This window comes from Neovison vison, chromosome 4, assembly GCF_020171115.1.
Source record: "Neovison vison isolate M4711 chromosome 4, ASM_NN_V1, whole genome shotgun sequence".
NCBI classification, from domain to species: Eukaryota; Metazoa; Chordata; class Mammalia; order Carnivora; family Mustelidae; genus Neogale; species Neogale vison.
Genome location: NC_058094.1, coordinates 128,931,803 through 128,955,701, shown reverse-complemented (window position 1 = coordinate 128,955,701; position 23,899 = coordinate 128,931,803). Strand labels below are relative to the sequence as shown.

Below are 23,899 nucleotides of genomic sequence, written 5' to 3'. Positions count from 1 at the left end.
GGTGAACCAAACGTCCCTTGCATTCTTTGATGGCCTCTAATTGCTGGTGCTCCTATAGTTGAGAGCACCACACGGCCTCCTCCACCCCACCCCCACCAGGGGTTGGGGATGACCCATGTATGACCCATGACCCACTGTATGTCCTCCCTCATTCGAAACTTCGTTTCCACCCTCTTTCCCCCTTCCCAGCAAAACAGTCGAAGCATGTGCCCCAATTTTTTATTTTGCATACATAGGAAATGGGACTCTATCAAAAGAGAACAAAAAAGAGAAATGAGCCAAATGTTGCAGAGGAAAAACATGCACAGATCTGCTCCCAGCTTACTCCTAATCACTGACTCTATATAAGACTTCGACACACCAGGAGCTGGACCTACTCCGGGAGGGGGACACAGTCCACTGTCCACACAGACGGAACGAGAAGGGCCAGGAGATGCCACCACGAGTGGAATTTCTACGCACAGTAGCAGCATTCGCTGTAGCGGGTTCTCACCCAGGTTCGAGAGAAAACAAAATTTATCTTCACAAACATGGAATACAAAATTGTTGAATACTACCTAAATCGTTCAGTCTCTGAGATCATTTGTTATCAAAAAGAGAAATGAAATTTAGTCATGGATATTTGGGTGCTTATTCAACTGCACCCGGATCCAATTCCAGGGGCGGCCCTTACTGTGCTTCTTCATTAAAACAAAACAAAACAAAAAAAAAAAAAAAGGAAGGGAGAAATTTAAGTAAAAAATGTGAGATGAATGACCCGGAAGAAGAGGAACCTTCTGGACCCATGTAGTTGTCCTTGGTTGTAAACAGCAAACGTTGTGCTTTGTTGTCTCCTTTGGATCAAGGACTAGATGAGCGGAGGTACTGCTGTCAGGGACAGTAGTTCGGAGGTCACACGAGGCTGGCCGAAGACACCAGCAGCAGCATCTGTGTTTAAAACCTGTGTTTCCAAGGGCCCGTGTTTGGCTCCCAGCATTTCCTGTGGAGTTCCCTGGGAGGCTTGCAGGTTCTCCATCTTCGCAGGGAGGTCATTCTGGGCAGGTGCCGCAGTCCTATCCTGATCTCTCACCCAGGAGGAAAGGGACGCCCAGACTCCTGGTCTGGGGGAATGAAAACACTCAGCATCCACGCAGGTGACATGTTCGGAAGTTCAAGTCCAATGAGTAACAATTTCTCAAGAGGCTGGTCCAATTAGTTATTACAAAAATAACCCCCTGCCGCCCGCTGGCCCTATCCCACTACTACACACACAGGGACCCTCCCATCTCACTACGCTGCTTTGCCTTCCTACACACCACGGGCCGAATCTCCAGGGGTTCAACTGCACCGCCAGCACTGCTTACTGCAGAGGCCACACCTTCCTTTCAGCCCGGTGACCCCTCACTAGAGCCCAGCATTGAGACACGCTTCTCTGCCAGGGTTTGCATTTCCAACCACATCTTCTATTCTCATTTTGATTAAGCTATCAGTGAAATCTACTCAGTACTTTTTAAAGAGATCTTCCTGCAGTCCTGGGATTCTGCATTCCTCTTTTTTCAGCAAGCTTTTCCTCTTTAGAGAACATCCCCCCACATACACACACATCTGCTGACATCAAACTGCAGGCCTGGCCTGCTGCCCCAGGGGCTACCACTCTCCAAGGGGATGGTGTGACTTCCCAGCTGGCAGTGCCTCTCCTCTTGGAAAGTGTCCATCACAACCACCGCCAGGGCTGCCAAAGGAAGGGTGCGGAGACCTCTGGTCAGACAGCTGCTGACATTCAGAGAAGACGCTCTGAGTCTGACCTTAAAGGACAGGACTCTACACGAGCTTCCACAGACTCACTAGAAAGCCCGGGGCTGGGTTGGGCGGGGGGATTGGCAGGGAGGTGAACCATTTTATTTTTGCCCAGTCAGACCAAGAGTTCATAAAATGCAATGTCCCAGTTTGACGCAGGAATCCATTTCTCATAAATTGCAGTAACTTTCCTTCGTGATTTTCGGGTAACTGTAGACATCCAAACTTGACCTCATCTGGATCCGCATCTCCTTGGGTACACAGTCCCCTCCCGGCCCTGGCTACGCAGAAGGGAAGCCACTGTCACCTCTAGGAAGTGAGTGGAGACAGGAAGTTCTAGGAGGCTTCTCCCACAGCAGAGCTTCACAGCTTCCTGAAGAGGAAGACTGACAGGATGAGGGGCTCCGAGAGTGGAGCCTGGGGGGCCTCACTTCCATGAGCTGCCTGCTGTGTGCCTGGGCCAGGAGCGGTCCCCTCCTCGTACTCACCTGCGCTCACCTGCACACACGGGCCCTGCCTTGCCTCCTTCTCCTTAGTCTCTCTCCCGAGGATCTAGAGTGTCAACCCTTGGGGACTGTCCACACTCTGCCAGAGCTCAGATTACATCAGAAACAGAAGCAACAGAGGAGACACAGGATAAATTCAAATATTGGTCCTCCACGAAAACTTGAAAGGGAGCTGTGCTTGCTTTGAAGATATCAAAGAGGAATTTGCCCTTAGTGGCTCAGAAGACAATTCCCGGAAGCGAACATTGATGGGGACCGAGAGGTGCGGTGAGAGCGCCCCTCCCCGTTCCCCCTGAGGTCGCACAGCAGGCATGGGGCAGCACCCCGCTACTTGGCCTTCACCACCTGTTCATAGGGGGGCGGGGGCGTGTTACAGTAAGAAGGGGGCGGAGGGTAGGCCATGCTTCCCTGGGGTGAGTTGGGCTGAACCTGGAAAGCCATAGGTACAGTATTTCCGGCGGGATTCATCCCTGGTCCTCCAGGGTCGGTGTAATAGGGCAGCCCCGGCTGCTGGGCTCCTGAAAAGAGAGATTAGCAGATGTGAACACGGCAGAGAAAACGCAGATCCCACACCAGAGCAGTGTCCGGCCAGGGGTCTGCGGAGACCAGCACCCCAGTCCTTCACTCACCCGGCACACATGCAAAGCCAAACATCTGAACACAGTGGGGCACCTGGGATACAGTAACAAGCTAGAGCCACACGTGAGTCCCTGGCTCGTGGGGCCTGTGCTCTACTGGGGTGTAGACGGCTGAGAGGGCACACACAAACTCAGTAGCACGGCCAAGTGACAGGACGGACATTGACAGGATCAGGCATGGTAGGTGGCTGGTCACTAACCCAAAGCCTGAATGATAAACCCAGGAGGCTCTGCAAAGAGCTGGGGAAGTGTGTGCTGAAAAAATTACCAATGGAGAGGGCCGTTTCTACTCTCAAGGGAGGAAAATCGAGGCCACAGTACAGTAAGCCGATTCGGAGCTCCCTCCTGGAAGAGCTGGAACAGGACCCTGGTTTCCTGACTCTTCCAGAATGATCACTGGCAGCTGCACACACCGTCTGAGAACGCAGTTTGCTGAAGCACATTTCTGAAGTACGGCCTCCATTCCCATGTGCTAGGTTAACATTTTGTCAGGGTGGCCAAGTTCACAGACAGGGAGACAATGGGAGAAACACCAGAAGGGCGGGTTTAGGCATCCACGGAATCTGTTTTCCTTCGGCACTGCTGGAGGAGATGGTCGTCTGCTTTTCTCTGACAGTGAGGCTATCAGATGCAGGCTGACTCCCCTGCTTCAAGCTGGGGTGTAGGATGTGGGAGGGGGGGCGTCCAGAAAACAAAGAAGGTGACAAGACTAGTGTAACTCTCATTTTAATGGGTAGGAATATGTGAGCTGCTACTTTAGAGCCTAGTTTTTAGACCTGCTAACTCTGATCATGTTGATAACACTACAGAGTATGGGATGCATAAACAAAGAATTAAGAAAAACAAAACAAAACTGGGAGCTTTCGGTGTGTCCTAGGCTAAGCTAATTTTGTGGGTACACTCGGGTCTGTTTTTTGAGTTAGGCCTTAGGTAATTCAGAAAGATACCTGGAGTGTCAGAGGAGTCATCCCTGTACATATATTGGTTAGGGCCCTTTTTTTTTTTTTTTTTTTTTTTTTAAATTCCCAAATGTCTCTTTCTGCAGTTTAACTGAGTAAAGGTCAGATTACTAGGAAGACGCCCACCAACCTGTGTAAGGTGTCACAAACCTGGCATATGGCATATCTTGGAAATCTACAAATGTGCAAAAGGAGAGAATGTAAGACAGAAACCAAAGGCCAGAAATGTATTCCAGGGTGTCAGCATGAGAGCAATTGGCCACAAATTGCACTTTACCAACTGCCGCCTCATCTCGCACCTGTATGGCCCAGCAGACAACACCTGCTCCCATCTGTGCATCCCTCCGTGGCCTTGGATGCATTTGCTTACAAGCCCATGACTGGCCATGACCATGAGTTTCCCAAGGGCAGAGATTATGATTTATTTATTGCTGGATCCCTATATATTTTATATAAGCAAAAAATTAATTAAAGATTTTTTTAAAAAACAGGCAATTGTAATAGTTTGTAAAAGACATCATCAAAATCCTTGGCTATGAAAGGAGAGATTAAGATGTTTAGGGAGAATAACCGAAAGGCCCCAGGGACCAATTTAATGTGAAACGCTTGAGGACAGAGAAGAGGTAAAACTAGAAAAGACCCTGGTTTAGGGTCTTGATAAAAGGGCCCAACAAAAAAAGAGGGGATACAAGGAAAGAGAGGGTGCAGGGTAAGGGCAGGGCCAATGAAAGCTCCACGCTGGGCCTGCTGGAGCTGAGGCAGCTTCAGGACTGTCCTGTCGAAGAGGGGACGAAAACACGGGTGGGTTAAAACCACGCAGGAGGTGTGCAAGTAGGCAGAAAGGATGGCTGAGGAGAACTGCAGGGCAGACCAACATTCAAGACCGGAAAAGAACCCCAAGCATGTGAGGTGGCGGAGAAGAAAGCAAAGGAGCCCGGGGAGAAATAATGAAACAGTGGAAGAGGGGCTGGGCCATGCTGGCAAAGGGAAAGGGGAATTTTTAAGGAAGAAGTGACTGGTCCTCTACAATGTCAAACAGAGGGCAAAATAAGAACAGCAAGTTTCCAACGGGATATGGCATCTGGGATTTCTCCTCAGGAGCTGCAGTACTGTGGGAGGTACCAACGGCAGTGGCGACACTCAGGGCAAGGAAGGAGAAGCCCAGATGAGGGGAGAGGTGGCAGCTGAAAGGTCTACAGGAAGGAGGAAGATGTGTGTTTAAGGATGGGGAAAGCTCCCGATTGTGTACAGGGAAGAGGGGCACATATATAGGAAAGAAAAAGGATTTCTAGGGAAGAAGATAAGCTCAATGAGGGCAGGGACCTCATACGTCCGCTTCAACATCTGCACCCCACTGCCTAGCCAGGAGCCTGGTGTACAAGAGGACACCAATTCCTTCTGCTGAATGCGCGGAAGAGCATGGGGAACCCACAGTTGTGTTGGAAGGAGGACCAAGGTGCTCGTAGCAGACAACCTCTTTATGGAGCGAATTGGGGTGGGAGGTTATCTGAGCAGATTCCAAAACGCTCCAAGAAGAGATGGCCATGGACAGTAGCAAAATAGTGACAAGGAGTGACAGAGCCCACTGGTATGGGATTCAGTGTGACGGGGTTTATGAATAAGAGGAGAAGCCAGACACCAAAGGGATGCCAGCACCATCTCCTTACCCTGTGGGGGTAGAACATGGGGGAAGAGAGCCAAGCCCTTCAGGACTGAAGGTTCATGGCAGAGGGTACAGTGAGAGAAAGAAAACATGTAGAGGATTCTATGAAGAAGCTGGAGTTACAGGAAGACTGTTTCTACAATAGACAAATCAGAAAGGATCTGGAGGAGAGAGTAAAACAATGGTGGCCACACAATTGCTTCTTCTGTTTCCTCCTATTAAGTAAGTGTCTATAATGGCAATTTGTATGTCATTTGTATTCCATGGGTATACACATGTATTATATGGGTATGGTGTGGGGATAGTAAGGGGATGGAATGTGATCAGAACTCTGTGTGTGTTTGTGTGTGTATGTGTGTGTATAGATAGATAGATAGATAGATAGATTTAGATTTACTTATTTGAGAGACAGCAAGCACAAGCAGAAGGGGCAGAGAGAGGAAGAGAGACTCTCAAGCAGACTTCCCATTGAACATGGAGCCCAACATGGGGTTCGATCTCACAACCCTGTGATCACAACCTGAGCCAAAACCAAGAGTTGGACACCTAACCGGCTATGCCACCCAGGCACCCCTAGAATCGTACGCATATCCTTGAAGATGCTGAGGCTCAGAAGAATGAATGAAGCAACTTGCCAAGGGCACACGGCTGATATCTGGGAGCTCCAGGATTTGAACATAGGAGTGTAGTGGAAAGCCCGGGCTCTTTCCACTAGGACAGGTGTTTCTCATAATTGGGTGATGAGCTGGGAGAAGAAGTTCAGGCTAGAAAGGGACAGGAAAACCAGCAAGACTGATGACATAATGGGCCTACGTTCTGAGCTCCAACCAAAAATGAAGGGCTTGCCGAAGAACTGTCATTACACAGACTTCCCACCTCGGCTGCGCTCTTATCCAAGGGGCACACCATCTTGTCTCCAGAAGTCATTTCATTCTTTAAGGCCATCATCTCTTTTCTCTTTGAGCATCTAAGCATGATCTGAGAAGGAACTCTAGATTCAGCAAAGGTGAGTAGGAACTTCTTAAAGAAGTCAGTTGACAATAGCTCCTCCAATGAAGCTCTTTTCCACCTAAGCTGAAGGATATTCTGGCAGCCAAGCTTTCTTAACAATGACCTTGCTACCAATCAACTAACCTGACTAGCCTGCAACTTGGCAATGGATGAGCTGGGCCAGTCTTTTCTTGAGATGCACAAGGATCTGGCTGGTAGCAGAGAATAGAGTGGAAATGCAGGGAGAGGCGGAGACAGCCTGAAGAAGACTGTGTGGCCCGGAAGAGATGGAAAGGTTACCAGCCCTAGGGTGTCCCCATTTCCAAGAGCTTCCATGTGTCTTTATAATTAGCCCCCACTTGGAGTTAGCTCTATGCATTTCAGTGCTCTTTTCACTCTACCTACTGCCTGTGTTTTCAGTTTAATCAGACCCCATATCCTGCCTTCCCACATCCATGTCCTCTAGCCAGGCTGCTCAAGGTGTGGGCAGGTCTCCCAAACACACTGCAGCAGACACACGCTCATCCTTTCCACCCATGACTCAGACTTCCTGTATTTATTCTCTCTCGTGGTTGGGGTCCCTCTCTTCACCAGCCCACTCACGGGACTGCACGCTAATTCCCTCATGAGGGATAACAGACTGTCTGTAACCAGGTTCTTAGTGGCTTCAGTCTCGGTTCTTACTGCCCTGCCTTATGCTCTCTCTGCCTCCCAACAAGAACCTAGTTGCTTGTATCCAGCTCACCTCTCCCTTAGCCCTCACCAGAGAGCATTTCCGGGGTGTTCCACACGCAGACCACTCCTCCGTCTCCACACCACCTCCTCCTTGTCCTCCTTGTCTAGCTAATTCCCATTTATCTCTCAAGTTTCAGATCAGAATCACCAACTCCAGGAAGCTACATCTCACTGCCCACCACTCCCTTCCTGGCTGGATTAGATACCCTGTCATCCTGGCTTCCAGAACGGTGTAATTTCCTGAGCTTTCTGCACATGGAAATAGGATCATTCATCTTGGAACCCTCCAAGTCCAGAACAGCACGTAGCATGTGATATTCCATAAATACAGGAGATGAATGACTGAAGAGGGACGAGTGGTGATGTTGCTTTGGATTTCGCCTCTGCTACACTGTGCTGGGCACATTTGGCAGTTTCCTGAGGCACATCTATTTCTGATACAACAGGAAGAACAGGCTGCCCCAGCCCAGCAAGCCTGCGCCAACTCTGCTCATCACTCCTGAGGGCAGAGGCATTCGAAGATGACCTCAACTCCCTATCACAGATGACAGCAGGGTAGGCTGTGGTCTTTGTATCAGAGATGAGCCTCAGGCTGTGACTAATATCCATGCATCGTGGCCACTCACACCAGATAATAATGAGAAGCACTGGCAAGTGTGTCCAATTCAACTGGCATTTTTATGTTAACAGTCACAACTCATGGATATTGCCGGGAATTAGGAGGATAGGATTGAAATACTGAGGATGGAGAGGCACTTGGAATATTAAAGAAACAGAACAGATAGGAGGGGGATAAATTATGTATTTGCCAGGAACACGAGCCCTTAGGTGAAAACACTTGGCAAACACAGGGATGGAACATGCTGGAAAGACTGGTGTGAGTGGAATGGCAGCGGAAACAGAGGATGGACCCTCGCAGAGCACCTGGCCAGGTGGAGGCACCAGCTCACAGAGACATTTGCTAGATCTCTGCTCATCTGGCTAAAAGAGTGAGTCTTGATAAGACCCTGGCCTGGATGACCAGCTGGCCTCCCACAGAGAAGAGAAACCAAGGAGACAGACTCAGTTCTCACTCGTGCAGAGAAGTGGCAGATGGAACACTTCATCACCCATGGGAAAGCCAGAGGCAAGAACAGGTCTGTGTCCACAAGGCTGAGAGAGATCCTTTCAAAACCGTTCCCCAGAATGTATATATGATTCTGTGGCACAAAATTCCGGAATCCAAAGCACATTAAAATTGAGATTTCAACTCCATAATCCCAAATAGGCATGATGATAACAATTTCAAAGGTTACAAACCAAGCCAGTGTGAATGATCCTAATGAAGAAAACTGAAAAGTGAACTTAACACCAGAATGGAACCAGGTAAAATAAAGCCCATTGGAGCCAAGGCCTGACACAAAATGGGACGAAAAAGAACCTGTTAAAAATGTATGCACGCGGGCGCCTGGGTGGTTCAGTGGGTTAAAGTCTCTGCCTTCGGCTCAGGTCATGATCCCAGCGTCCGAGGATCGAGCCCCGCATCGGGCTCTCTGCTCAGCAGGGAGCCTGCTTCCTCCTCTCTCTCTGCCTGCCTCTCTGCCTACTTGTGATTTCTGTCTGTCAAATAAATAAATAAAATCTTTAAAAAAAATGTATGCACGGAGGATAAAGAAGATTCAGAAAGAAAACAAAAGGCCAAGCGAAAAACATTCAAACTTACTCTCTTGTCAAAGAGAATGGTTTCAAATGGAAATGGAGATTAAAATGAGGGAAAATAAAACTCTAAGATAAGTAAGCACAGGCTGGGTTTGGGGAGAGCCATCAGATGGCCTGACTGACAAAGCGAGAAAGTGAGCAAGAAAGCCAGGGGTCAAGTCCTGCCTCAGTCCTGTGAGATGCACACCATTCATTCTTGTGTTGTAGATGTAAAAGCTGAAGGCCAAGAATTCTCCACAATTTGCCCAGGAGGGTCTTCTTCCAGGAGAAATTACTGGATCTCTAAGAAACAAGGAGTCCATCGTAGCTAGGAGCCAGCTGGGCTGTGCAGCATGCCTGATGGAAGGAAGGAGCTTGAGAGCCCACAAGCCGCCAAGCCATGGAGTGAAACCAGGGGCCTCCCTCTTTGTGACTTTTTATCATGAGAGGTAACTCTTAAAAATTGGGGTATTAGTTGCTGCCAAAAATACCAGAGCTAATTCTTGCAGAGAACATTTTTGTGATCAGTAGACAAGTCTCCCTGCCTTCATTACTTGCCCCTTTCTTTCTTCTTCTATTGTATCTATTCATTTTACTAAATTGCTCATTGTCTCAGCTACAAAAAATATTTTCCAATTCATTCTCCAGGATTTTTTTTTAGATATATAATGATATATTGTTTACAATGAGAAACAGTTTTATTTCTCCTTCCTAATGGTTAAATATTATCTTTCATGTTAGTACTTTAGCCAGAAGTTCTAGAACAATGTTAAATGTTGATGATACTGAATATTCTCATTTTTTTAATGGGGATACTTTGACTGTTGCACTGGAGATGATTTTGGCAGCAGGTCCAGAGTACAAATTTACTTCATCCTTATTGAACATTTCCATTCAAAAGGCACAGCTGGTAATAATACTGGGGTATATCATCAAGGACTTGATCCTTGCCTTCTGGAACCCTCAAGGAACATACACGCTAAGTCTTTATTATATTAAGAAAAAGCCTTACATTACTAGTTACATTACTAGTTTACAATACATTAATGGTTTTGAAGCAGTTTGGGGAAGGGATTTATACTGAATTTTATCAAGTTTTATCAACAGCCTTTTCAGCATCTACTGAGATCATTTTTTTGTTTTGTTTTGCATTTTTTGTTGGTAAAATACACATAACCTAAAATTTACCACCTTGACCATTTTTAAGTTAATAATACGGTGGTATTAATTATACTCCCATTGTTGTACAATCATCGCCATGATAGGTCCCCATAATTCTTTTCATCTTGCAAAAGTGATACTCTTTATCCATTAAACAGTAACTCCCCATTATCCCCTTTCCCTAGCCCTGAGCAACGACCAGTATACTTTCCCTCTTTATGATTCTGACTACTCTAAGTGACTCATATAAGTAGAATCATACAATATTTGTCTTTTTGTGACTGACTTATTTCACTTAGGATAATATCTTCAGAGGTCACTCATGTTGTAGCACATCGTAATTCTTCCCTTTCTGAATTAATATCAGAACAATACAATATTGTGTATGATTGTGTACGTGTATGTACATGCCACACTTTGCTTATCCATTCATCTGTCAATGGACACTTGTGTTACTTCTATGTTTCAGTAATTGTGAATAACGCTGCTGTGAACTTGAGTGTACATCTCTGAAACGGCTTTAAATTCGTCTGGGTATATTGCCAGATCATGTATGATGGTAATTATATTTTTAGTTTTTAAGGAATTGACACACTGTTTCCATAGTGGCTGCACTATTTCACATTCCCACCAGTGCAGAAGGGTTCCGATTTCTCCACATTCTTGCCAACACTTGTTTTCTGCTTTTTGACAGTACCTATCTTAGTGGGTATGAGGTGGTTATCTTGTAGTCTTGATTTGCATTTCCCTAATGGTTAGTGATGTTGAGCAGGTATTCATGTACTTGTTGGCCATTCATATATCTTCTTTGGAGAGATGTCTATTCAAATCCATTGCCCATTTTTGAATGTTTTGTTTTTGTTTTTGTTTTAGGAGTTCTCCATATTCTAAATATTGCTTATCAAATATGATTTGCAAATATTTTCTCCTATTTAGGTATAGCCTTTTTACTCAATAGATCGTGCCTTTTGATACATAAAATATTTAAGTCTTTATGAAGCCAAACTTGCCTATTTTTTTTCTTTTATTATTCAGGCCTTTGGTGTCATATCCAAGAAATTATTACCAAATCCACTGCTGTGATACTTCTGTCCTTGTTTTCTTCTTCTTCTTCTTTTTTTTTTTAGAAGATTTTATTTATTCATTTGAGAGAGAGACAGAGAAAGCACACAAGGAGGAAGAGAGGCAGAGGGAGAGGGAGAAGCAAGCTCACTGCTGAGCCAACTGGGAGCCTGATGTGGGGCTCCATCCCAGACCCAGAAATCACGAGATGAGCTGAAGGCATACGCCCTACCATCTGAGCCACCCAGGTGCCCCATCCTTGTTTTCTTCTAAGAGTTTTCTTGTTTTACGTCTTACATTTAGGTCCTTGACCCATTTATTTTTTTAAGATTTTCTTTTCTTTTTTTTTTTAAAGTAGGCTCCACAGCTTGCATGGAGCCTAACATAGGGCTTGAACTCATGACCCTGAGATCAAGACCTGAGCTGAGATCAAGAGTTAGACGTCTGACTGAGCCACCCAGGCATCCCTTAACAATTTTATTTTCAAGTAATCTCTACATCCAATGTGGTGCTTGAACTTACAACCCTGAGAACAAGAGTCACACGTTCTACCAACTGAGCCAGCCAGGAACTCCAAGTCCTTGATCCATTTTAAGTTAGTTTTCATATACAGTGTTAGGTAAGGGCCCAGTATCATTCTTTCGCATAGGGATTTCCAGTTTCCCCAGCATAATTTGTTGACCAGACTGTCCTTTGCCCACTGAATGGCCTTGGCACTCCAGCTAAAAGTAATTTGATCAGATATGCATGGGTTTATTATGGGGCTCTCTATTCTATTCCATTGGTTTGCTTATCTGTCTTTATGCCAATACCACACTGTTTTGATTAACGTAGCTATTTAGTAAGTTCTGAAATCAGGAAGTGTGAATCCTCCAATTTTTATCTACTTTCTCAAGTTGGTTGGCTAATCAGTGTGCTTGGAGATTCCATATGAATTTTAGGATGGGCTTTTCTATTTCTGTAAAAAAACATCATTGGGATCTTGATAGGTTTGTCTAGACTCTGTAGAATGCTTTGGGTAGTATTGACATTGACATTTTAACAGTATTAAGTCTTCCAATCCATGAATATGAGATCAATTTCCATTTATTTACATCTTTTAAAATTTCTTTTATTTTAAGATTTTATTTATTTAACAGAGAGAGAGATCACAAGTAGGCAGAGAGGTAGGCAGAGAGAGGGGGAAGCAGGCTCTCTGCTGAGCAGACAGCCTGATGCAGGGCTCGATCACAGGATCCTGACATCATGACCAGAACCAAAGGCAATGTCTTAACCCACTGAGCCACCCAGGCACCCCTATTTACATCTTTTAAAATCTCTTACAGCAATGTTTATAGTTTCCATCGTACAAGTCTTTCACCTCCTTGATTAAATCACTATTTCATATTGTACTGCTAGGGTAAATGGAATTGTTTTTTTTAAACTTCTTTGTCAGACTGTTCACCGCTCATGCCTAGAAATTTAACTGATTTTTGTGTTGACTTGTTTCCTGATACATTGCTGAATTCATTTATTATATCTAAAATGTGGTGTGTTTTTTTTGGTCAAATCTTTAGAATTTTCTACATATAAGATCTTATCATCTGCAGTTTCCTTCCTTCCTTTCTTCTTTTTCCTCTCCTCTCCTCTCCTTTCCTCTCCCTCCCCTCCCACCTCTACCTCACTTTCTTTCATCTTTGTCTGGTTTTGGCATCAGGGTAATGCTGGACCGTAGAATGTATTTGGAAGTTTTCCGACGTTTCCTACTTTTTGGAATATTTGAACAATAGGTATTAACTCTTCTTTAAATGTTTGGTAGAATTCACCTGTGAGTCCATCTGGTCCTGAACTTTTGTCTGTTGGGAGTTTTTTGATTACCAACTCAAATTCATTACTAGTAATTGGTCTGTTCAGATTTTCTATTTCTTTGTGATTTAGTTTTGAAAGATGATATGTTTCTAGGAATTTATTCATTTCTTCCAGGTTGTCCAATTTGTTGCATATGATTTTTGTAGTATTCCCTTATAATCTTTTGTGTTTCTGTAATGTCAGGCTTTATCTCTCTTTTGTTTCTGATTTTATTTATTTGGGTCCTTTCTCTTTTTTTCTTGATGAATCTGGCTAAGGGTTTACCAATTTTATATTTTCAAAGAACCAGCTCTTGGTTTCACTGACTTTTTTCTATTATTTTGATGAGGTAGTTACCCCCTATTCCTAGCTCACTGAGAGAGAGAGAAAGTGAGTGTGTGTGTGTGTGTGTGTGTGTGTGTGTGTATCATAAAAGGGTGCTGAATTTCATCAAATGCTTTTTCTGTATCAACTGAGATGCTCATGTGGTTTCTCTTCTTCATTCTGTTGATGTGGTTAATTACCCTGACTGATTTTTATTTGTTGAAAAATCTTTGCAATCCAGGAATAAATACCATTTGGTCATTGTGTATAATCCTTTAAAAATACTCGTGAATTCTGTTTGCTAATATTTTGTTGAGGATTTTTTCATCAATGTTCACTGAGGGCAATGGACCCCTATAATTGTCTTGTAGTGTCATTGCCTGACTTTGCTGTCAGGGTTATTGATGTTGGCCTCATAGAATGACTTATGATGAGTCACTTCCTCTCCAATTTTTGGGAAAGTATGAGAAATGAAATCACCAGGTTCAGGGCTTTACTTTGTTGGGAATTTTTTTCTTTTTTAAAATATTTTATTTCTTTGACAGAGAGCACACAAGCAGGAGGAGCAGCAGGCAGAGGAAGAGGGAGAAGCAGGCTCCTCATTGAACAGGAAGCCTGATGCAGGACTCAATCCCAGGACCCTGAGATTATGACACCTGAGCCAAAGGGACACTTAACCAACTGAGCCACCCAGGTGTCCCTACAATAATACTTTCTTCAAAAGATTTGTTTATATAAGAAAGAGAAAGAAAGAGTACCCGTGTGTAAGCAGGAGGAGGGGCAAAGGGCAAAGGGCAAAGGAGAAAGAGAATCCTCAAGCAGACTCCCCACTGAGCACAGAGCCCAACATGGAGCTCGACCTCAGGACCCTGAATCATGACCTAAACTGAAGTTGGATGCTTAACCAACTGAGCCACCCGGGTGTCCCTATAATAATACTTTTTATATTGCCAAGGCATCTCCCTTACTGAGATGTTTGTTTCTCCATATGACTTCAAGTTACTGTCTAGTGTCTTTTCATCTCATCTTGCCAGACTCCCTTGAGCATTTCTGGTGTGTCAAGTCTACTGGTTGCAAAGTTCTTCACCATTTGTTTACCTGGGAATGTCTCAGTTTCTTCCTCACTTTTGAAGGCAAATTTTGCATAGATATAGTATTCTTGGTTGACAGATTTTTTCATTTTAGCACTTTGAATATACCAGCCCACTGTCTTTCTGGCCTCCAGTAGTTTCTGAAGAGAAATCTGCTTGTGTTCTTACTGAGGATCCCTGCTGTTTTCAAGATTCTCTCTTGGTCTCTTGCTTTTAAAGATCAACTAAAATGTGGCTCTTTGAGTTCCTCTTAGTTGGAATTGAGCTTTTTGGATGTTTATATTCATGTCTTTCATCAAATTTTGTACGTTTTCAACCATTATTTCCTCAAATATTCTCTGTGCCCCTTTCCTCCCTCTTCTCCTTCTGACACTTCCACGATGCAAATGTTGGTCTGCCTGATGCTGTCCCTTAGGCTCTGTTCACTTTCCTTCAGTCTTTTTTCTTTGTGTTCCTCAGACTTGATCAGTTCTCTTAACTTGTCTTTAGTTTGCTGATTCTTTCTTCTGCTTCTTCAGATCTGCCTTTGAATCCATGTGGTGAATTTTTCATTTCACTTATTGTACTTTTTAGTTCCAGGATTTCTTTTGGAATCTTTTTAGGTTATCTCTTTAATGATATTTCCATTTGTTAATACGCCATTTTTTAAAATCTTCTCTACATATTCCTGTAGTTCTCTGAGTATCTGTCTAGCAGATGTGGCATTATGTCTTTTTCATGAACAGTCCGTTGATTTAATTTTTTCTCTGAATGGGCCATATTTCTTACTTCTTTATATGACTTGTGATTTTTTTTTGTTGTTGTTGAACTCTGGACATTTGAATCTAATAATGTGGTAACTCTAGAAGTCACATTCTCCTCTTTCCCTAGAGTTTGCTGTTTCTTGCTACTTTTTTTTTTTTAATTAATTGTTGTAGGTTGTCTCTGTGCTGAGAATCAGCCTGAGATATAAACTTCTAGTCTTTTCCCTGGGATGTGCAATCATGTTCTAATTTTTTGTATATGCACTTGTTTTTTGAACATCCTATTCTTTAATGTCTGGCTCTAAAAGGAGAAAAAGTGGAAAATGAAGGGACAGGGAGAAGGGCACTGGCCATTTAAATTCCCCAGAGGTCACTTCTCCCAGAGGAGGAAGGGCCTGCAATCGAAGCAGCAGTGGCTGCCTGCCTCTTTAACCAGTAGTAACAAATAGCTATCAGAGTGCAGAGCCTCCGTATTTGGAGGGCAGGGTCCTTTTGCCCACCCTACTCTGCATGCTATGCACAAGTGCCTCAAGGAATACGTGCTCAGCTGCCTATCAAGTGGCCTCAGTTGAGGATGGGTAGCTGCTAGTGTGTTAATAGCTGAAATTGACCAAATTAACTGCAATTTGCCCTCCAAGTATTCCCTGAAAGTAATAAGATTTCAATAGACTTAAAAATTGACCCTTGAGGGGCGCCTGGCTGGCTAAGTGGGTTAAAGCCTCTGCCTTTGGCTCAGGTCGTGATCCCAGGGTCCTGGGATTGAGCCTCGCATCAGGCTCTCTGCTAAGCAGGGAGCCTGCTTCCTCCTCTCTCTTTGCCTACTTTTGATCTCTGTCAAATAAATAAATAAAATCTTTTAAAAAAAATTCACCCTTGAACCACACCACAGTGAGAAGCACTTGTCACCTATATAGTTAAAATCCACATATAACTTTTGATTCTCGCAACTTAACTAGTAACAGCCAACTGCCAACTGGAAACCTTACTGATAACATAGCTAATTAATACATGTTTTGCATGTTATATGTATTACATATGGTACTCTTACAATAAACTAAGCTACAGAAAATGTTATTAAGAATATTGTAAGGAAGAGAAAATACATTTACAGAACTGTACTATATTATTTGAAAACAAAAACAAAAACAAAAACAAAACAACCCTGCACAGTTCAAACATGTATTGTTCAAGGGTCTTCTTGTGAGTTACATCAGGACAGTTTCTGTCAGTGCAATTTTGGCCTAGGTGAGGAGAGAAATTCCTGGTGTTTCCTATCCTACTTTTTCCAAGAATTCTCTGCCAATCATTGCTTTTTGATCTAACTTAGAATGTTAATAGCTTGCCTAACATTGGACTATCCTTGCTCTCTTACAGAAGATCAATGCTTGGTTATAGTGGTTTACTTCTTTGACAGACTGTATAATTCAGTGTTCTAGGACTTTCATATTTATGCTCATTAAACACAATTCAGTATAAGTTAATTCTGTTGTTTCCAAGTTATACCGGCTTCATAAAACAAATTATGTAGATTTCTATATTTTTTCCCATAATTTTTTATACCTAGTAGTAATTTATACACTATTAAAATGCACTGGTTCTTAAAAGTTCTGAAGATACCATATGAATTTAGAGCCATTCTAGAAGTTAATTCTTTGAAAAGTTCTTCAAACTCTTGCTTGGTCCACTGAAATTTTCAATGTTCTGATGCATCTTTGATAATGTACACTTTTCTATCTTGCCCAGCTTCCCATTTCATGAATACTTCCTTATAATATGTAATCTTCTTCGTACCTTTGATTTTATTTTTTCCCTGTTTTACTGATTAGATACATCAAGGGTAGGACTTGCAATGACATTTACTTTTATTGCTTTTGTACTAACTTTTAAATTTGCAAATCTATTCTGCTTTATGCAATTAATTTATATTTTTATTATTTGCTTCTTATGCTTTCTGTGAGTTTATTAGTTTTGGAACCTCTTTTAAGGAGAGGTCATTTGCTTTCATATTTTAAACTTTCAACAAAGAATAAAGCTATGAGAACACCTCTAGAAGTCAATTTCTTACATTTTTTATATTAACATTCATGCTGATTCCCACATTCACTTGTGTCTTCAACAAATACTGAATCCCTGCTACTTGCCACACCATTCCTGGCACTTAAAACACAGCAACGGCAAAAACGAAATCTCAGTCTTTATGATGCTTACAGCTAAGAGGACAATAAGCAAGATAAAGAACAAATATAGCACATTAATTGATATTAAGTGTTAAAAATGAAAATAAAGCAGGGGTGTTAGAAAAAAGCAAACGAGGGAGGAGGAAAGGGAATGCAATTTTCCACTGTGTACACAGGGAGGGTCTCACGAGAAGGTGAAAGACATAAAAGAAATGAAGAAATCAGGGCACCTGGGTGGCTCAGCCGGTTAAGCGTCTGCCTTCAGCTGGGGTTGTGATCCTGGATCAAGCCCTGCGTCTGGCTCCCTGCTCAGCGGGGAGCCTGCTCCTCCCCCTCCTCCTTGCTTGTGTTCTCTGTCGCTATCTCTGTCTCTCAAATAAATAAATAAAGTCTTAAAAAAAAAAAAAAAAGAAATGAAGAAATCCACCAGGGGTGTATGGGGCAAGGTAATGGAGAAGCGCACCATGTGTATATGGCAGGGAGGGTTTAGATGGAGAACGAGCCTTTCAGGCAAAAGGAATGACAGTGCAAAGGACACCAACATAGCAGCCTGGAAGGTCTGAGGAAAGCAGGAGGCCCGTGTGCAGTGGGAGTGGAATGAGCCGGGAGGACCGCAGCGGGAAGGGTGAGCGGGAGCAGGAGAGCAGCAGGAAGGGGAGATGTACAAGGCAGGCAGGGGTCTTGCTGGCCAATGTAAGGACTTCTGACTGTGAGCAGGGTGTATGGCCTCAAGAAATTTTAAGTCTTCCACTTAGGGAGTGCCGGCCTTGCTCTAGGGTCTGCTTTGTTGGAAACAGACCAAAGCCAGGAAGTGGGAAGCGGGAAGCAAGACGACTAGTTAGGAGGCTCCGGTGAGAAGGTGTATCAGAGGTGGGCAGCAATAGGGGTGAGGGTAGGAGAAAATGTCAAGACGGCTTTAGGCCGGAGCAGCTGGAAGAACAGAGCTGCCATCTGCTCAGCTGGGAAGACTGGGTGGGCAGGCTCGGGGCGAGGTGGGGTAAGTCCCAGACCCTTACGATCCTCCCTCACTCCTATCCTTCACTGGCTCAACAGATGATTTAGGGAGGATTCTTTTATTTCCAAGTGGGAGAAGATTATTTATTTGCTCATTTACAGATTCCTTGAAACTGCAAGTTCAGAACCACCACTAGTAGCGATTACTGCCACTTATTATGGAGTGTTGCCTCGGGCCTGGGGCTCCACACTGTGTATGGACCATCATCTCATATGCAATGACCCTAAGAAAGTCTCTTAGGATCTCAGCCTCACAGCTCAGGAGCTTGGAGCTTAGGAAAACGGAGTCACATTCCCAAGATCTGCTAGAGAGGCATGAAGTTAGAAATGAAACTGAGATCACCTTAGCCCAGACCCTGAGGTATCTGACTTTTGCCTTTTTAGACTGATTTAGATTTTCTTGGTAGTGCACAACTTTAGATAAATTCTTTTAAATGTGCCAGTAATTTTTATACTTCTGTCAGATTCAGAGTAGTGCATGGGCACTCCTAAAGTTCACAGTATTCTTTCCTCTAATTTCTAAGTTTTCATTTTATACACTTGAATTTACTTAATACATGATTCAAGTCATATCTTCACAATAGATCATTATTTTTACCAGCATTAAAAAGACTTTTTTTTTTAATATGTGTATATATTCAGGAAATCATGGGTTATTTCTTGAAGGATAAATAAAAGGCTGGTAAAACTAATAAGCTGAAAAAAAGAGAACCAGGGCAGAAATGACTTTGTATATTTCTGCCTGCATTTATTACCCATCATAAAAAGAAGGGCCTTTTTCTACTGCTTCTTTGGGAGGACTGTGGAGGTAGAGTTAAAAGGAACATCTGTAGTAGGAACCTAATACTTTCATGCAGACCTGCCAGGGTTTATAGAGATGAAATACAGCTGAGACACAAGTGAACACTGGGGCCCCAATGTCCCCCAAGAAAAGGCAGCCACAAGCTTTGTGAGCCAGGTAGAGCCGAGTAAGTAGGAAACAAAACCCTTCCACCAGAAGTTTTCACTTTTTCTTTCCTGGCTGAATAAATCAGAAGTTGAGTGAGGACAAGTTTTACTCACTACTGATGGATTTTTTTTTACAACAGAAGCCAAACGAATTGTTCTGAGAATACACTGGTATTCCAAGGAGCAAACCTAGAGCACAAGGCAGAAAAAGAGTGGCAGGGCGCCTGGGTGGCTCAGTGGGTTAAGCCGCTGCCTTCGGCTCAGGTCATGATCTCAGGGTCCTGGGATCGAGTCCCGCATCGGGCTCTCTGCTCAGCAGGGAGCCTGCTTCCCTCCCTCTCTCTCTGCCTGCCTCTCCATCTACTTGTGATTTCTCTCTGTCCAATAAATAAATAAAATCTTTAAAAAAAAAAAAAAAAGAGTGGCAGTGATCACATCCCAACAGAGATTAAGGTCTGAATTCTACTCCAGTTCTGAGGCCCTCAAAGGTTCTTACATAGGCTTTACTGCTTAGCTTATAGGAGATTTAGTTATTACTACTACTGTCCACTCCCCATTGTTTTGCTTCTTATCAAACATCTAGTCTCCTCTGTGTGCGTGCTGTTCCAGATCACCTGGGGTCTTGTTAAAATGCAGCTGTCCAAGCATGGTACTGGCATAAAAACAGACACATAGACCAGTGGAACAGAGTAGAGAGCCCAGATATGGACCCTCAACTCTATGGTCAATTAATCTTTGACAAAACAGGAAAAAATATACAGTGGAAAAAAGACAGTCTCTTCAATAAATGGTGCTGGGAAAACTGGACAGCTATATGTAGAAGAATGAAACTTGACCATTCTCTTACACCATACACAAAGATCAACTCAAAATGGATAAAAGACCTCAACTTGAGACAGGAATCCATCAGAATCTTAGAGGAGAACATAGGCAGAAATCTCTTTGATATCAGCCACAGCAACTTCTTTCAAGATACGTCTCCAAAGGCAAAGGAAACAAAAGCAAAAATAAACTTCTGGGACTTCATCAAAATCAAAAGCTTCTGCACAGCAAAGGAAACAGTAAAAAAAACAAAGAGGCAACCCACGGAATGGGAGAAGATATTTGCAAATGACAGTACAGACAAAAGGTTGATATCCAGGATCTATAATGAACTCCTCAAACTCAACCCACATGAAACAGACAAACACATCAAAAAATGGGCAGAAGATATGAACAGACACTTCTCCAATCAAGACATACAAATGGCTATCAGACACATGAAAAAATGCTCATCATCATTAGCCCTCAGGGAGATTCAAATTAAAACCACATTGAGATATCACCTTACACCAGTTAGAATGGACAAAATTAACAAAACGGGAAACAACATGTGTTGGAGAGGATGTGGAGAAAGGGGAACCCTCTTACACTGTTGGTGGGAATGCAAGTTGGTGCAGCCTCTTTGGAGAACAGTGTGGAGATTCCTCAAGAAATTAAAAATAGAGCTTCCCTATGACCCTGCAATTGCACTCCTGGGTATTTACCCCAAAGACACAGATGTCGTGAAAAGAAGGGCCATCTGTACCCCAATGTTTATAGCAGCAATGGCCACAGTCGCCAAACTATGGAAAGAACCAAGGTGTCCTTCAACGGATGAATGGATAAGGAAGATGTGGTCCATATACACTCTGGAGTATTATGCCTCCATCAGAAAGGATGAATACCCAACTTTTGTAGCAATATGGACGGGACTGGAAGAGATTATGCTGAGTGAAATAAGTCAAGCAGAGAGAGTCAATTATCATATGGTTTCACTTATTTGTGGAGCATAACAAATAGCATGGAGGACAAGGGGTGTTAGAGAGGAGTAGGGAATTTGGGTAAATTGGAAGGGGAGGTGAACCATGAGAGACTATGGACTCTGAAAAACAGTCTGAGGGGTTTGAAATGGCGTGGGGGTGGGAGGTTGGGGTACCAGGTGGTGGGTATTATAGAGGGCACGGCTTGCATGGAGCACTGGGTGTGGTGAAAAAATAATGAATACTGTTTTTCTGAAAATAAATAAATAAATAATTTGAAAAAAAAATGCAGCTGTCCACAGAGCATCTCTGGGGTGTAGCAAGAGGGTCTGCACTTCTAACAAGCTCCCAGGGATGCACTTAATGGTTTCCAACTCAAATTTCGAAGTGCAAGAACCAGACACTTTACAAGTGTCATCTTCATAACATTACCTCCCTCCTCTCTTAGAAGAGAAACCTGAGTGTAAAGAGGTTAGGTCCCTCTGTTCACTGGAACTCTTCTACAAGTCCTGCCAACTCAGAGCCCAGATGGACCACACACCTGCCCCATTGCCACCAACCTCCCTGCTGTCACCCTGGCCCAGACTACCACTGCCTCCTACTGAGATGGCAACAGCCAGCTCCACCTGTGATTCTCACTGCACCTTCTCCCAGTAGCTATCAGATCACCTTGGATCATTCTCTGCTGAACTCATGCACTCCTATTACTTTTCTGTTACATCCTTCAGCAGTCTCTCTCTAAAGCAGTATATCATTGGATTTTTAACACAACTTGATGAGATTTTAACACATTTAGAGTCACTATAATATATATTGTAAGTAGTCTTCGACTGTCTTATTTTGCTTTTATGTTTCCTCAATGTTTCTCACCTAGTCTGCTTTCTTGCCTTAAAAAATGTTTATTACTATTTTTGATGCTGATTTAGAATGCAGACATGTTACTTTTTTTAGGGGGGAGAGGCAAAGGGAGATGGAGAGAGAGAATCTTAAGCAGGCTCCACACCCAGAGCAGAGCCCAACATGGGGCATGACCTCACAACCCCAAGATCATGACCTGAGCCAAAATCAAGAGTCGGACGTTTGATTGATTGAGCCACCCAGGTGCCCCAACATGTTACTTTTAATTACAAGAGCAGATACTAAAAAGATGTGTAATACACTGTCAAACTGGATATTGGAGTTTCTTTTGTGGAAAATTAGCATTACGGACTTCCTTCCAGCCCTCTGCCAGTCTTTAACTGAAGCTGTGGACAAACATGTTCTTTCCTCTTTCCAGCCCATCATGTGCTTCTCCAGTTTGTAGAAGCCTCATGAAGAAAAATGCCTTGGGCAGAGGTGCCCAAAGATGACAAAGGTAATGTCAGAGCTGGCTTTCTTTCATTGAAGCTCTGGTGACAGAGAGGAGGCCAATTTGGGGGTATGGAGCAGAATACATGGGTGGGAAGGTGGGCTTGAACCCGATGACCAGTAGGATACTGTGACTTGTGACTTTCTATGATTTTTCTGTCGTGTGCCTATGATAAACCAAAAGGAACTAATAAAATATTCCTGGTTGGTTACATACCCACTGCTAAGCTCACCTTGTTTTCAGTAACAATAATTACCTTCATGGGTCTCAAAGGAGCAGCCAACCTAGTTTTCTACTAGACAGTTTTCCTTCACAGAAACGTAAGGGTTAAAGTATCTTTTCCTTCAAATTTTGATTTAAATTCTAGTTAGTTAACATGTAGTGTAACATTGGTTTCAGGAGTAGAAATCAGTGATTCATCACTTACGTATAACTCTCAGTGCCCATTACAACAAATACCTTCCTAAGTACCTATCACCATGTAGCCCATCCCCCACCCCCTCCCTCCAGTCAGCGCAAGTCTTTTATGGTTTGCTTCCCTCTCTCTCTTTTTTTTCCCCTTTGCATATATACATCTATTTTGTTTCTTAAATTCTACAACTGAGTGAAATCATATGGTATTTGTCTTTCTCTGACTTCTTTCACTTACCGTAATACACTCTAGCTTCATCCATCTTGCAAATGGCAAGACGGTATTCCTTTGACGGTTCAGTAATATTCCGCTGTCTATTTATACCACATCTTTTTCATCCATTCATCAGCTGATGGACATCTGGCCTCTCTTCATAGTTTGCCTATTGTTGATAATGCTGCTATAAACATTGGGGTGCATGTGCCCTTTCAAATAAGTATTTCTGTATCTTTTGGGTAAATACCCAGTAGTGAAATTGTTGGGTTATAGGGTAGCTCTATTTATAACTTTTTAGGAACCTCCATTCTGTTTTCCAGACTGGCTACATGAGTTTGCACTCCCACCAACAGTGTAGGAGAATTCCCCTTCCTCCACATCCTTGCCAACATCTGTTGTTTCCTGAGTTAATTTTAGCCACTGTGACAGGTGTGAGGTGCATCGTGGTTTTGATTTGTATTTCATAAGTATTAAATATTAATACACAACAAACAGCAGACAGAAAACACTTTAAATTATCTCCCCAAGACATTAAAAGTCTTCTAAAAAGGATGAAATATATTAGAGGACACTGAAAAGGTAAAAGGCAGATCAAGTAGAAAATGCATGTTGTGTTTTTGCTGAAGTTCCACATGCAACCCACATATATAGGATAAGAGAATAAAAATTTCAAATTTTTTAATTTTTAACTTCAGGATCTACAGCCTCTATATTTTTCTATTAGATCAGCAGTCAGGGGTTACTACTGCTGCCACTTTGCTTCGCTGTCCTTCCTGAAGAGCCCAGAGCCAGGGGCCATCTGTTTAATCTCCACTGTATGCACTGAGGTTAAGCAAGCACTTAATGCACAG

The 23,899-nt window shown here is 43.2% G+C and overlaps 1 protein-coding gene across 1 annotated transcript in view; it reads right to left on the bottom strand.

Annotated features, from left to right (window-relative positions):
- Window positions 1–203: 203 nt before the first annotated feature.
- VOPP1 (VOPP1 WW domain binding protein) overlaps window positions 204–23,899 on the bottom strand; it is a 112,771-nt gene continuing 89,075 nt past the window's right edge. The window contains exon 5 of the mRNA XM_044245678.1: window positions 204–2,800. Coding sequence (XP_044101613.1) covers window positions 2,610–2,800 — 191 coding nt within the window. The 3' untranslated portion in view covers window positions 204–2,609. The remainder of the gene's footprint in view (window positions 2,801–23,899) is intronic.